General features: G+C 37.6%; 2 protein-coding genes across 2 annotated transcripts; one reads left to right on the top strand and one right to left on the bottom strand.

The window, feature by feature from the left end:
- Nucleotides 1–154: 154 nt before the first annotated feature.
- LOC121785333 (putative D-cysteine desulfhydrase 1, mitochondrial) lies at nucleotides 155–2,595 on the top strand. Its single transcript, XM_042183716.1, has 10 exons — nucleotides 155–425; nucleotides 503–568; nucleotides 637–831; nucleotides 1,144–1,254; nucleotides 1,349–1,440; nucleotides 1,526–1,621; nucleotides 1,701–1,758; nucleotides 1,840–1,953; nucleotides 2,028–2,125; nucleotides 2,234–2,595. Exons 1-10 carry the CDS (start codon nucleotides 303–305, stop codon nucleotides 2,400–2,402), a joined length of 1,122 nt encoding a protein of 373 aa, XP_042039650.1. The 5' UTR covers nucleotides 155–302; the 3' UTR covers nucleotides 2,403–2,595.
- A 4-nt stretch (nucleotides 2,596–2,599) lies between these two features.
- LOC121785332 (bifunctional D-cysteine desulfhydrase/1-aminocyclopropane-1-carboxylate deaminase, mitochondrial-like) lies at nucleotides 2,600–6,216 on the bottom strand. Its single transcript, XM_042183715.1, has 10 exons — nucleotides 5,867–6,216; nucleotides 5,731–5,796; nucleotides 4,851–5,045; nucleotides 4,650–4,760; nucleotides 4,467–4,558; nucleotides 3,864–3,956; nucleotides 3,719–3,776; nucleotides 3,528–3,641; nucleotides 3,296–3,393; nucleotides 2,600–3,007 (listed from the first exon to the last, which is right to left on the bottom strand). The coding sequence occupies exons 1-10, from the start codon at nucleotides 6,116–6,118 to the stop codon at nucleotides 2,803–2,805; spliced, it is 1,284 nt and encodes a 427-aa protein (XP_042039649.1). The 5' UTR covers nucleotides 6,119–6,216; the 3' UTR covers nucleotides 2,600–2,802.
- Between the last annotated feature and the right edge of the window lie 5,658 nt (nucleotides 6,217–11,874).

Here is an 11,874-nt window from a genome sequence, read left to right as displayed (position 1 = left end):
GAAATGGATGGATCGTGAGACACATTTAATTTGTAGTAGGAGTACTAATTTACACATGTGATGTGCGCGCATGCAATAAACAATATTCTTAATTAATTAAAAAGAATTAAGGCATGATGGTCAAAGATGCTAGCTGCAGTTTTCCCCTCCACACATGATGGCATATATACTAAACTTAGATGCCCAGGCAGGCATGAAGCTCACCTAAACTCTAAACCATCCATCACTATAGTCTATAACTCTACTCTCTCTATATATAGACAGACAACCCTCCTCGTTAATTAATTCCACTCATCAAATCCATGGGTTCTCTGCAAGAAACACGGCTGCCCCAGTTTGAGTTCTTGACCAAGAAGTCTTACACCCCACCTTCATGGGCAGCACATCTCTCTCCCACCCCTTCTCACCTCTTCTCACTCGGACATGTACGTTTCAAATTAAGTGAAAATGTAGTTTGATAATTATGCAGTAGATGATTAAATTTGATGGTTTGTTGTTCTAGTTTCCCACTCCAATTCACAAGTGGAACCTTCCTAATCTGCCTAAGAACACCCAGGTTTATGTCAAGGTAATTAATATAGGAGTATATAGTGATATCATTAATCCAAGATTATTACTAATTAATTAGTTTTGTAGCGCGATGATCTATCGGGAATGCAGCTGAGTGGGAACAAGGTGAGGAAGCTGGAGTTCTTGATGGCGGAGGCGGTGGAGGAGGGGGCCGACTGCATCATAACCATCGGCGGTGTGCAGAGCAATCACTGCCGTGCCACTGCTGTTGCAGCCAAGTATTTGAATCTTGACTGCTTTCTCATATTGCGCACTACCACGGTAAATCAAAACGTTTCATTTCTTATTACTACTAGTAGTTGCTAATTTTTATGAATAATTATGAGTTGTTAACATTTTTTATTTTCCTTTATGTATTTATCTAATTTATTCTGTTAAAACTTGTTATTGCCATACTTTATTTTATATGAAAAAAATTGATTTGTTATTTTTATTCAATTTGTAAAAATTTGTGACATACAGTACATAATGCCGTTTAAGGTATTAAAATAAACTAATTAAATATATCAAATAAATCTATACAAGAGCAATATTCACTAACTTGTTTCTTTTTATGACCATTTGCCTCTGCAGGATCTAGTGCATAGAGATCCAGGCTTGGATGGAAACCTTTTAGTCGAACGTCTTGCCGGAGCACGTATAGAGCTCGTCTCCGAAGAAGACTATTATAGACTTGGTCGTGATGTAAGCATATACATATATTCGTAATTTTGTTGAATATTTGAATTCGAATCTTGACCCATGAGATGTGTTCTCTTGTCATATTTTCTATAATTAGGAACTCATCAACATATTAAAAAGGAAGTTGTTGAGTGAAGGAAGAAAGCCTTATGTCATTCCTATGGGTGGATCAACTTCTTTGGCAACTTGGTACTATTATTAAATGGTTCCCACACTTTTGTTTAAATAAAAGTATGTTTTCTTAATTAAATGGATATGTTTTTAATTTCCCCAGGGGTTATATTGAAGCAGTTAGAGAGATCCAACAACAGCTTAAGCAAGGGAATGTTGTTGGGGCAACATTTGATGATATTGTTGTAGCATGTGGAAGGTTTGATCCTTCTTCTTTTTCCATTTAAAATAAATTAATAAGAAACGATGCGTGACATGATTTATGAATTTAATTACAGTGGATGCACGGGTGCTGGTCTAGCGCTTGGCTCCCGACTCAGCCATTTAGGAGCCCAAGTACAGTTTTCTGTCTATCCTAATGCGCGATTGTCCATCGTTTTGTAAAGTGTAACGTGATTCTATAAGTTGTGAATGCAGGTGCACGCATACTCGTCTTGGGGCACCCCTGATTACTTCTACGACTATGCTCAAGGCTTGCTCGATGGACTCCAAGCCGGCCTCAAAGCTAGAGACATACTCAACATAAAAGACGTATATACAATTATTATTGTCATTGTTATTTTTTTGCTTATACCATAGAGGACTAAAATATATGTTCTTGATAGGCCAAAGGCCTCGGATATGCTATAAATACAAGAGAGGAGCTAATTTTTTTGAAAGAGATTGCTGAAGAAACTGGCATTATTCTTGATCCTGTCTACAGGTACATACATTTTTATTTTGTTTTGAGTTTCGATTCACGCATGTAACTGCACAGTGGGTGACTCGAACCCCAACTTATTCCTGTTGATAATGCATGAATTTTGTGCAGCGGAAAGGCTGCTTTCCAGATGATGAGAGACATGGCTGATGATCCTGCCAAATGGGAAGGGAGGAAAGTCCTCTTCGTACACACTGGTGGTCTGCTCAGCTTGTACGACAACACGGATGCAGTCGCCCCATTGGTTGGGAACTGGCGGAAAATGGATATTTGCGGGTAGTAGTTGCGGGTTTCTCGTTGTTTTTGGAAGAACAAGGGGGGATGGGAGATTTCTTGCATTTGCAGTGACAAACTGTATTGCAGTAGTTGGCTGGTTTATTAGTTTGAGTTTCAATGGTGTTTGAGATCTAAGAGTTTGTGAAATTATTTACAGTGATTTAAGATTAGTTTATAATGTACCACTTTCTAACTTAGCTCTTAGGTGACACTAAAGTTTATTTATGTTTCAAAAGGCTTTAAATGAATTCTTCACAACATTCACACACACATCACTATGATGTCATTGTCACCACAACATATGCAAGAGAACTAAGTTATATTGCAGCAAAAGAGGTTACAAATAAGAATCATGACTCCCCCATTCTTGAAATTGAACATGTTCACTTAGGCCAAAGAAGTTTCTAGAACATCTTGCCCGTGCCTTCCTTGCGAGGGATGGACGCATGGACATCCATTCTGCGCCAGTTTCCGACCAGTGGCGTTATCTGCTCGGTTTTCTCGTACAGTCCCAAGAAGCCTCCAGTGTGTACAAAGAGGACCTTTCTTCCTTCCCACTTCCTGGGATTCTCAGCCATGTCTCTCATCATCCCGTATGCAGCTTTTCCGCTGTATTTATCACAAAAATGATGATGTCACCGGAAAATATTGGTCGGAAGTTTACGTTTCATAAAGAATTTAGTTAAAGGGAGAGGTTTGAATGAGCCCGGATATGTATTTCTATAAAATAGGAACCATTTCAAGCTATTAAATCAATTTCTGGCACAGGCTTCACAACCCACAACTGGAGAAAATTCTAAGTATTGTTTTTTATTCATCATTTTTCATATGAAATTCATAATATCTCATAGTGTTTCATCGAGAGGTGAGGAGACAGGTGACAATACGAACTCGTACCTGTAGACGGGGTCAAGAACAATACCGGTGGCTTTAGCAATTTCTCGCACAAAATTTAGCTCTTCTGATGTATTCATGGCATAACCAAGTCCTTTGGCCTGTGGAAAGTGCAATTAAATAGCAGAAATTAGAATTTTAAACAAATTTTAGAATTTTTTGTTTTAATCTTAACTAACATTCAAATATCAAGAAATGCCAATCTAAAAGTGTTGAGAAAGAAATGGAGCTCAACATTTTGAATGTTGACAATGTCACGCGAGCTAACACCGGCCTGGAGCCCATCGATTAGGCCTTGAACGTAGTCATAGAAATAGTCGGGATCATCACATACACAATAGGCATGGACCTGCATTAACGGCCTTTGTAAATAGATAACGATTTTCAAGATGGAGGAGCAGAGTAGTGGGGAAGAAGAATACATACTTTAGCAGCCAAGCCACTCAACCAAGTCCCGACTGATAAGCCAGCAATTGTGCCTCCGCTGCAAATCAATGACATGTATGCACGTCTCAGCAGTTACCATCACTGGATTAGAAAACAACAGCTACATCATAACTAAGGTTTAGACCTTCCACATGCCACAATTATGTCGTCAAATGTTATTCCACCGCTCCCTTTTCCAAGCTGTTGTTGGATCTCTCTAACTGCTTCGACATAGCCCCTGGGAAGAGAAAACTGTTTTGTTGATTGATTGCAACATTATCATGTGTAGAAGAAACAAAATGGAATATAACTAGAAATTTGAGATTCATCAAAATAAACGTAAAGCTTATGCCAACAATAGAATAGTAATGCTCAACATCCACAAAGACAAGTTGAGATTAAAGACTATGGCAGAATTTGGTTAATCGAGATCAAATTGGCCGGACATTATTCAAGTTTGAATTGGCTGGAGATATCACAGATTAATTTTGTCAGGGAGGCACAAGTCATAAGGTAAGATTAATTCTATGAGGCACTGTCCCAAGATTAAGTACCGTACCAGGAGACTAAGTCGTGTCTATGTGGCATGATGATAAAAAAAAATCCGTCGTCATCCAAATTATTTTCACTCACAACTTCTCGAGGCTACAGTCCTCTAGACCAAATATAAATGAAAAGCAATAAAAAAGAAAATCAAGTAAAAACTTATATGGTAAAGGTAAATAGTCTGATTCATGAAAAATTTTACCAAGTCCCCAAGGAGTTGGATCCACCCACGGGAATGACATACGGCTTTCTGCCTTCACTCAACAGCTTTTCTTTCAGTATGTTGGTGAGAGCCTGATGGCAGAAACAAAAGAAAGAAGAGTAAGACTTCCAGAAACTGTGGCCAGTAAATCAACATAATTAAACAGTGAAGAATTAGACGTACTACAGCCCCAATGCTAGCATATTCTTCTTTTGATATAAGATCTACATGTGCTCCAACCAAACGTTCGACTAAGAGATTTCCAGTCAACCCGGGATCTTGGTCTACTAGAGCCTGCAAAAAGGGAAGTATGGGGGAAGAAGAATCAACGTTGAAGGCACCTGTTTTTTCTCAGTAGCTAAAAGAGTGCTAACTGGGGGATACCTTAGACGTGCGTAGAATAAGATAGCAGTCGAGATTCAAATACTTGGCAGCCACAGCAGTGGCTCGGCAGTGATTGCTTTGTATCCCTCCAATAGTTATAATGCAATCAGCACCTTGCGCCACCGCCTCCGCCATCAAGAATTCAAGTTTCCTGACTTTGTTACCACTCAATTGCATTCCTGAAAGATCATCACGCTATAAACAATAGCAAACTTTAGACATCAGTAAATGGGTACAAAATAATCCCATCTAGAATACTCAGGAATTGCAAAATAACACAGCCTCAACCAGGATAACAAGAATCACAAACCACATCAGTCACATGCCAATATGTGTGTAACATGGAAACTAGTACATCAAGCAAACTATTAAAACCATGTTTCTCAATCTAGCAGATTTAAGAGTTTGAGCAGACATTCCAAATTTCAAATTACTAGTATTATTCATGCCCCTTCAAACATGGAAATCTAGTTCTCTAAAAAGGATTGCAATGATGAATCACTACATGTCGGCTCGCGTCTTAGCTCTCTACTCAGCCAACAAAATTTAAATTTTACAGGTCTCTCTCTACATCACTAAATCAGTGATTCAGTCAGCTAGTATGAGACTGAATCACTAGAGGTCAGCTCACGCCTTAGCTCTACTCATCTATGTGCTGCTCGATTATAACCTTATGGTCAACAATCCACCAACTACCTACCAAAGGATAAAGATGTAGAAGCACAATACAAATAATCAAATTCTGCAAACACAGCCAGAAAGACTAAACTTTACAAGAATACACAGATAGAAGCACAAGAAAAAGGCAATCGGTTAATCACACTAGAATAATTCAATAATCGACTCAATAACCACCAAAAAAATCAAGAATCACGGTTACCTTGAGATAAACCTCGGTTCCCTTGGGCAAATTAGGGAGGTTCCACTTGTGAATTGGAGTCGGAAACTGCACACCAAAAGAAAATAAAAAATGCATTCAATTAATTCAACGCGACTACAAAAAAAAAGGAAGAGACCTGGCCGAGGGAGAAAACGTGGGAAGGAATTGGATTGAGGTTGGCTGCCCACGAAGGCGGCGTGTAAGGCTTCTTGCAGAGAAACTCGAAAGAGGTGTCGTTGGTTTTGGGCGTAGAATCCATTGAAACCTCCGATTTGATCGAATGAATTGCGGTGGCTGTCGGATAGTGCGAGGACCTGAATTTTTTCTTGTTACTGACGGAGATGATCGAAAAGGGCGCTGAATTGAACAAGCGACTGCTTATCATCATTGCTTGGATATTATATATAACTTCCCATCATCTCAGTTTGCCGATAGAGTGTATGAATCTTGTTTCAGTTGACAGTCAGCTCTCACTCTCTCATTTTATAGAAACGAAAAAAAAAACAATTTTCTAAATATGTACATTAGTTTTAATTAAAAATTCAGAACCTTCAGTTATAATAGTATAACTCAATGTTCGATCCAACCTCAATCAGTATGTATGTACTTTCAATTTTTTGAAAACAATACTGTTAAAGTAATTGTCACACAAATACACAGCCGCACAATGAAGGCTGAAAGAAGGCCCACTTTAAACGAAAGGTAGGCCCAATACCTTGCATTTATTTTTTTATCCGAATGATATGATTTTATAGCAATTGCTAACATCATAACACATCTATTTTCATTAAGACAACAAAAAGATAAATGGGTACGAATATATTGAAATTATGTGTTATAAACAACACAAAACATCTTTTTCATTTTTAAATGTACAAGGATGTATGAAATAGGAGTACTATATATGGTTTAAATGGTTATTATGACTAATACCCTAGCAAGTTTAAAAGCTTATAAAATCAATAAATTAAATTGTAGTTTGATTGTAAGTTTGAAGATTACGTTCATTATGAAACCAACATATTATCAAAGCTTTTAATTTCATTAAAAAACAATGAAAAAAAATTCCCATCGATATATTTATTTCCAATAATTTAATATCCGAATGATTATTTGTATAATTATTGTGTACGTGCGTGCTTTTTATAAAACCTATAAATTCAAAGCAACATATAAATTCTATACCTACGCACCCGATGATTTCTTAATGTTATTTTCCCCTTTTTCAAATGCTTCATTTCAATATTCTCAAGACTAAAGTCTCATTTTGGTCCGTAGCATATTGTGATTTTTTTTATTTTGGTCCAAAACATTATCTTTTGAATTATTCGGTCCCTCACATTTGAAATCGGATCACATTTAGTCTGAAATGAATGGAACAGTTAAAATGTAACGGTCAACGCATTTTAAATCGATTTTGACCAGATAAAGATTTATAAAAATTCGAATTTTTATTCTTTTTCAAATAAATTCAAATTTGTTTCAAATTTATTTTTAATAAAATAAATTGCTTGTCGTTTGTGAAACGAATTTTAATTCTTTTTCTCTATTAATCTTCTTCATCGGTTTAGGGTGAGAAACGGTGAGAAACCCTAGTTCTTGGTAGAACCTCAAGTAACCCCAACTCGCCAATCATGGACCGTTCGAACTACAGCAGAGAGACCGGCGAGAGTGGCGGTGGACCTGACCTCCGATTCCGGTACGAATTTTCCCATTGCAAGAATCAAGCTTCACTCCGAATCGTCAACACCCATGGAAAATCAACAAGGGGGAAGCTATACTTTGTTTGTGAGAGAAAAGATTGACGTTTTTTCAAGTGGTGTGAGCCAATCGACGAAGACGACGTCGTGACATCTGCAATGTCACTGCCGGAGACCGAATATGAGAGTTTTAGTTTGATTTTGTCATCAATCGAGGAGAATAATAGGGCAATAGAGAAATTACGTAGTGTTGTGATGTATGGATTTTGTTTCTTTGTTGTGGTACTTGTTTGTATATTAGGGTTCAAGTAATGAAATTTCGTTTCCAATGGTGAATCAAATCTGGAATTCTGAATCAAATTTTGTTTCTTTGTTGTGGTGTTTGTTGTATATCAATTGCACTCCAGAATGGTATGAATTGCACTCCAGAATGGTATGAATTGCACTCCAAAATGAAGTAGAAGTAGTACAAACTTGGTTGCACACCAAGTGTTTGATAAAATACCCATTAGAAATGAAGGACACTTCGGTCACTCCTGCCGGGAAAGTTTAACGGCCGGCGGCCCCACCGTCATTAATATGAGTTAATGGTGGGTTTGGCATCCCTCAAAATAAAAGCTCCAAACTGTACACATCTGGCTATGAGTTATTGTAGTTTTGCAATGGCGATTGAAACAATGCGATCAAGGATGAACGAACGAAGTAACACAGAGGATTTTACGTGGTTCGGTTTAATCAATCCTACATCCACAGGAAACTATATGAGGATGTTTATTCACAACACTAGATGAAGATTACAGTGGAAACACAACTGGAATGAAGAACTACACATACGCACGCTATCTACTCTCAAGATACAAGCTAAAGTGTTTCTCTCTTCTTCCTTCTTTGATTTTCCTTCCTCTCTCTGAAATGAGCAGCTTCTCTGCATATATACTCCACAAGCAAACTTCGAAAACCGCGATTGTCACGACCGCCCTTCTAGGGTATAATAAATGCGGCGATCGCGACTTAAACAGACTTAAATATAACAATGAAAATTGGCTAGGGTTTCATCAAGGAGGTTTGACCAACATATTAAATGAGCAATTAAGTATAAAACAAGATGAGGACCCGGGTTTAAATAATGAGTTGGGCCGTCAATTAGTACTCAAGGAAACGATTAACAGTTTGACATTATCCAACAAAATTACAAGAAACCAATAACCGGACAAATTCAAGTTTGGGCCCAACAACAAATAAGTAAAAGAAATATCGCAGCGGAAAACGACCAAGAGAAGGAGTGACGTCATGTGTGAAGACACAACGACACCCATAGTTCAAAGATAAACATTAAGTTCGTTAAGTTACTTGCTCAACACCACCAACCTCTCGCCGCCGCTCAACCTGCACATAGAGAAAACACATGCATGGCTGAGTACTATAAAGATACTCAGTGGACTTATGCCGAAAATATTTTCAATAAAGATATAGTTTATCATGCCATACATAAGTAACCATCGGGGTTTAGCTTTAGAAAGGCCCGAGGTACTCAAAATCATTTCCCATTGTAAAAGTCGACTGATCAGTCATTTTTCCATAGACGTTAGCCATATCTGCCAATACATGACAAGGAATGCGGCCGCAAACCAGGTCACTAGACCGGCCAGCCCGTACGCTAGCACACAGTCTACCATAGGTGTACACTAATCCAAGTAGGGTTTGCGGCCCTACGAGGACCCGAATTCGATTTATATAACAGTGGCAACAGCCACATCAGATAGGCATGTTAAAACAAATCACGGCATGATAATCGCTTTAAACCACCCTTATAGCTCCATAGTCATATGTAAAAGATTTTAGTAAAAGAAAACCCACAAAAATGTAGGGTAGAAAAGAAGCCCACCTCGATCCTTTAGATTTCAAGTTTCGCTTTTCCTTTGATATCACGCTTTACGCACGAATTTTCACCTTTGGATAAGGTATTCCCAATTAGTCACTAACATGGACTTAGTATTATGCATGTCCTTAATTTTTCCCTTTTCCCAACAACAAATGGAAATCACATCATAGCATAACATCTTTGAATATCACATCATCTCGTCACACATATAATTCATGTATGTCATTCAAAACATAAAAATATAGTTATTTTGCAAAGGTAGAAATCTGGCAGCACTGCGCAACCATTTTATAAAAATCATTTAAAAATCATCCGACTTCCGTTGGGGCTAAAACTTTACGAAAAATCAGTAGACTCATCAAATAACTTCCAGTTTAAATTTCATGTCAAAATAACCTTTTTAGGTCGGTCAAATAGAAAACGTAACCTACTGGTCGAGAAAACAGTTTCTGCCAAAAATGCGCAGTCAACTTTAAAAATTCACCAAAAATCCATCTTTTATCCAAATGAGTTCAAATTTACACACAACACAGAAGACATCATGAAGTTTACTCAGGAAAAAGAATCGGTCAAATCGGAGTTCATTTGGTCAGTCAAAAACGAGTCGGAACTTACTGTTTGGAATCACAGTTTCTCATGCTTTTAGGAATTCGAATTAGGGTTTTCCCTCACTTATTCAAAATCAACCTTTTCATGGTTTTAACATACAAGCATGCTCAAAAGGGTCCTTAGACACATATTTTCATGAAATCACATATCATTCACCGATGATTCATTAAATCATCAACCAATTGAAATCAAAAAGCATTCACACATACGATTACACATTCCCACCGATTAAACCCTTAGATCTGCATTCCCTACACTCTCTACATGCATGACGGAGTCAAAGAAGGTTTAGATGGAGAGGAGTGAAGAATATAGGTTTGAATTTACCTTTATATGACTAAACAATCGGTAGAAAGCGAATAAAAGCTTGGTTCTTCAATAATCTCTTGGGAAATTGAGGGGATCTTGAGTAGAATGGATGAACAAGTGTGGGAGAGTGGAGAAGAGAGAATGGCGTGAGATTGAGAGAGAGAGGCGTGTGATTTGAGGTGATAGGTTTAGGAGTCTTTTATTTATAGAATTTAGGAATAGAATATCCCACAATTAATTGGAGATTTGGGAGAATAATTGTAATAAAGGTTTGAGAGATTTGGGGAGATTTGATGGAGGTAATTGGCGTGAAATATGAGGGAGAATAAGGAGGATATTCAAAAATCATGGTTATTTAATTAGCCATGATTTAATTTGGCATTTTCACGGAGCAGAAAAAAATAAATACGGAGCAGGAAAATTAATAAAAATTCTCCCAAATAAAGGAAATAGGCGTGTGATTTAAATTCTCTCACAAGGAATAATTTCCAAATCTTTAACAAAATAGATAAGGCAAGATTTGCTAGGATATTCCAATTAAAACATGGAAAGAAATAATTAAGGGATCAAAATAAATAATGAATAATTTCTTTCTCCCACAAACTAGGAGATTTCGAAATCTCTCTAAACAAAATAATAGGGGCCGATTTTTAAATAAGATAATTAGGCTTTAGGATTTAATTTGGATAATTATCCCAAAACAAATAATTAAATCCAAGAAAAATAATTCCTCTCCAAATAATAATAATGGTCGAAAATTCCCTCAATAAAAGGGCAAGGTAATTATTTATGATCCTAACTAAATCTCACTCCCCTTAAAAAAAATAAGTTACCGCAATATATATCATTCCACATCAATTAATTTAAGCCACGTCATAAAATCAACGAAATTGACTAGGTCAAAATCAAAATTAGGTCATCGAATCAATCACATAACGATTCATCATTTAATTCTGACAATCAAAGCAATAAATACAACGTCTTAGGGTTCCAAAATTAGGGTTCAAAAAGTGGGGCGTTACAGCGATGCACCGTTGAGAAAGAAAGTTAGTTATAACCGACTTCTCCAGCTGCATGCATTGATAGGTTTTTGTTTCATCCGAGCCTATGCCTTGAGCTGAGCCATTTCATCCGAACCTCGAGCCAACTCACATGGCCACTAACCTAACAATCTCCACCTTGGACATGCGAATCCCCTCATACTTCGTCTCCAATTCAAAACTCCACCTCACTGTGCAACCACACTCACCAGCCTCAAGCAATGTTCTAGCTTGGAGACTGGTATTGTCTTAGTCAATGCATCAGCTGCATTGTCCTCAGTGCCAACCTTCCACACCTCCACTTCATCCTTCTCAATCATGTCTTTGATGAAATGCAGTCGGATGTCTGTGTGTTTTCATCTTTCATGAAACACTTGGTGTCGTGCCAAACTAATTGCACCAGTGATATCACATAGTACTCTGACTCTCTTTTGCTCCACTCCAAAATCTGCCAAGATCCCTCTTAACCAGATTCCTTCCTTTACTGCTTCTGTGAGGGCAATATACTCAACCTCTGTAGTGGATAGGGCAACAACTGATTGAAGTGTCTATTTCCAACTCACAGCTACACCATACAACTTGAATATGTATCATGTCTGAGACT

This window comes from Salvia splendens, chromosome 21, assembly GCF_004379255.2.
Source record: "Salvia splendens isolate huo1 chromosome 21, SspV2, whole genome shotgun sequence".
NCBI classification, from domain to species: Eukaryota; Viridiplantae; Streptophyta; class Magnoliopsida; order Lamiales; family Lamiaceae; genus Salvia; species Salvia splendens.
This window is presented reverse-complemented; position numbering and strand designations above follow the sequence as displayed.

What these genes read in the sequence shown, in the direction of transcription:
- LOC121785332 (XM_042183715.1), bottom strand. Translation starts at nt 6,118, where the DNA reads ATGATGATAAGCAGTCGCTTGTTCAATTCAGCGCCCTTTTCGATCATC. An exon ending in ATGCTAGCATTGGGGCTGTA is followed by an intron (nt 4,559 to 4,649) that starts GTACGTCTAATT and finishes TTCTGCCATCAG; the next exon opens with GCTCTCACCAACATACTGAA. An exon ending in ACATTGTCAACATTCAAAAT is followed by an intron (nt 3,394 to 3,527) that starts GTTGAGCTCCAT and finishes CACTTTCCACAG; the next exon opens with GCCAAAGGACTTGGTTATGC.
- LOC121785333 (XM_042183716.1), top strand. Translation starts at nt 303, where the DNA reads ATGGGTTCTCTGCAAGAAACACGGCTGCCCCAGTTTGAGTTCTTGACC. An exon ending in TCAACTTCTTTGGCAACTTG is followed by an intron (nt 1,441 to 1,525) that starts GTACTATTATTA and finishes TAATTTCCCCAG; the next exon opens with GGGTTATATTGAAGCAGTTA. An exon ending in ATTGTTGTAGCATGTGGAAG is followed by an intron (nt 1,622 to 1,700) that starts GTTTGATCCTTC and finishes ATTTAATTACAG; the next exon opens with TGGATGCACGGGTGCTGGTC.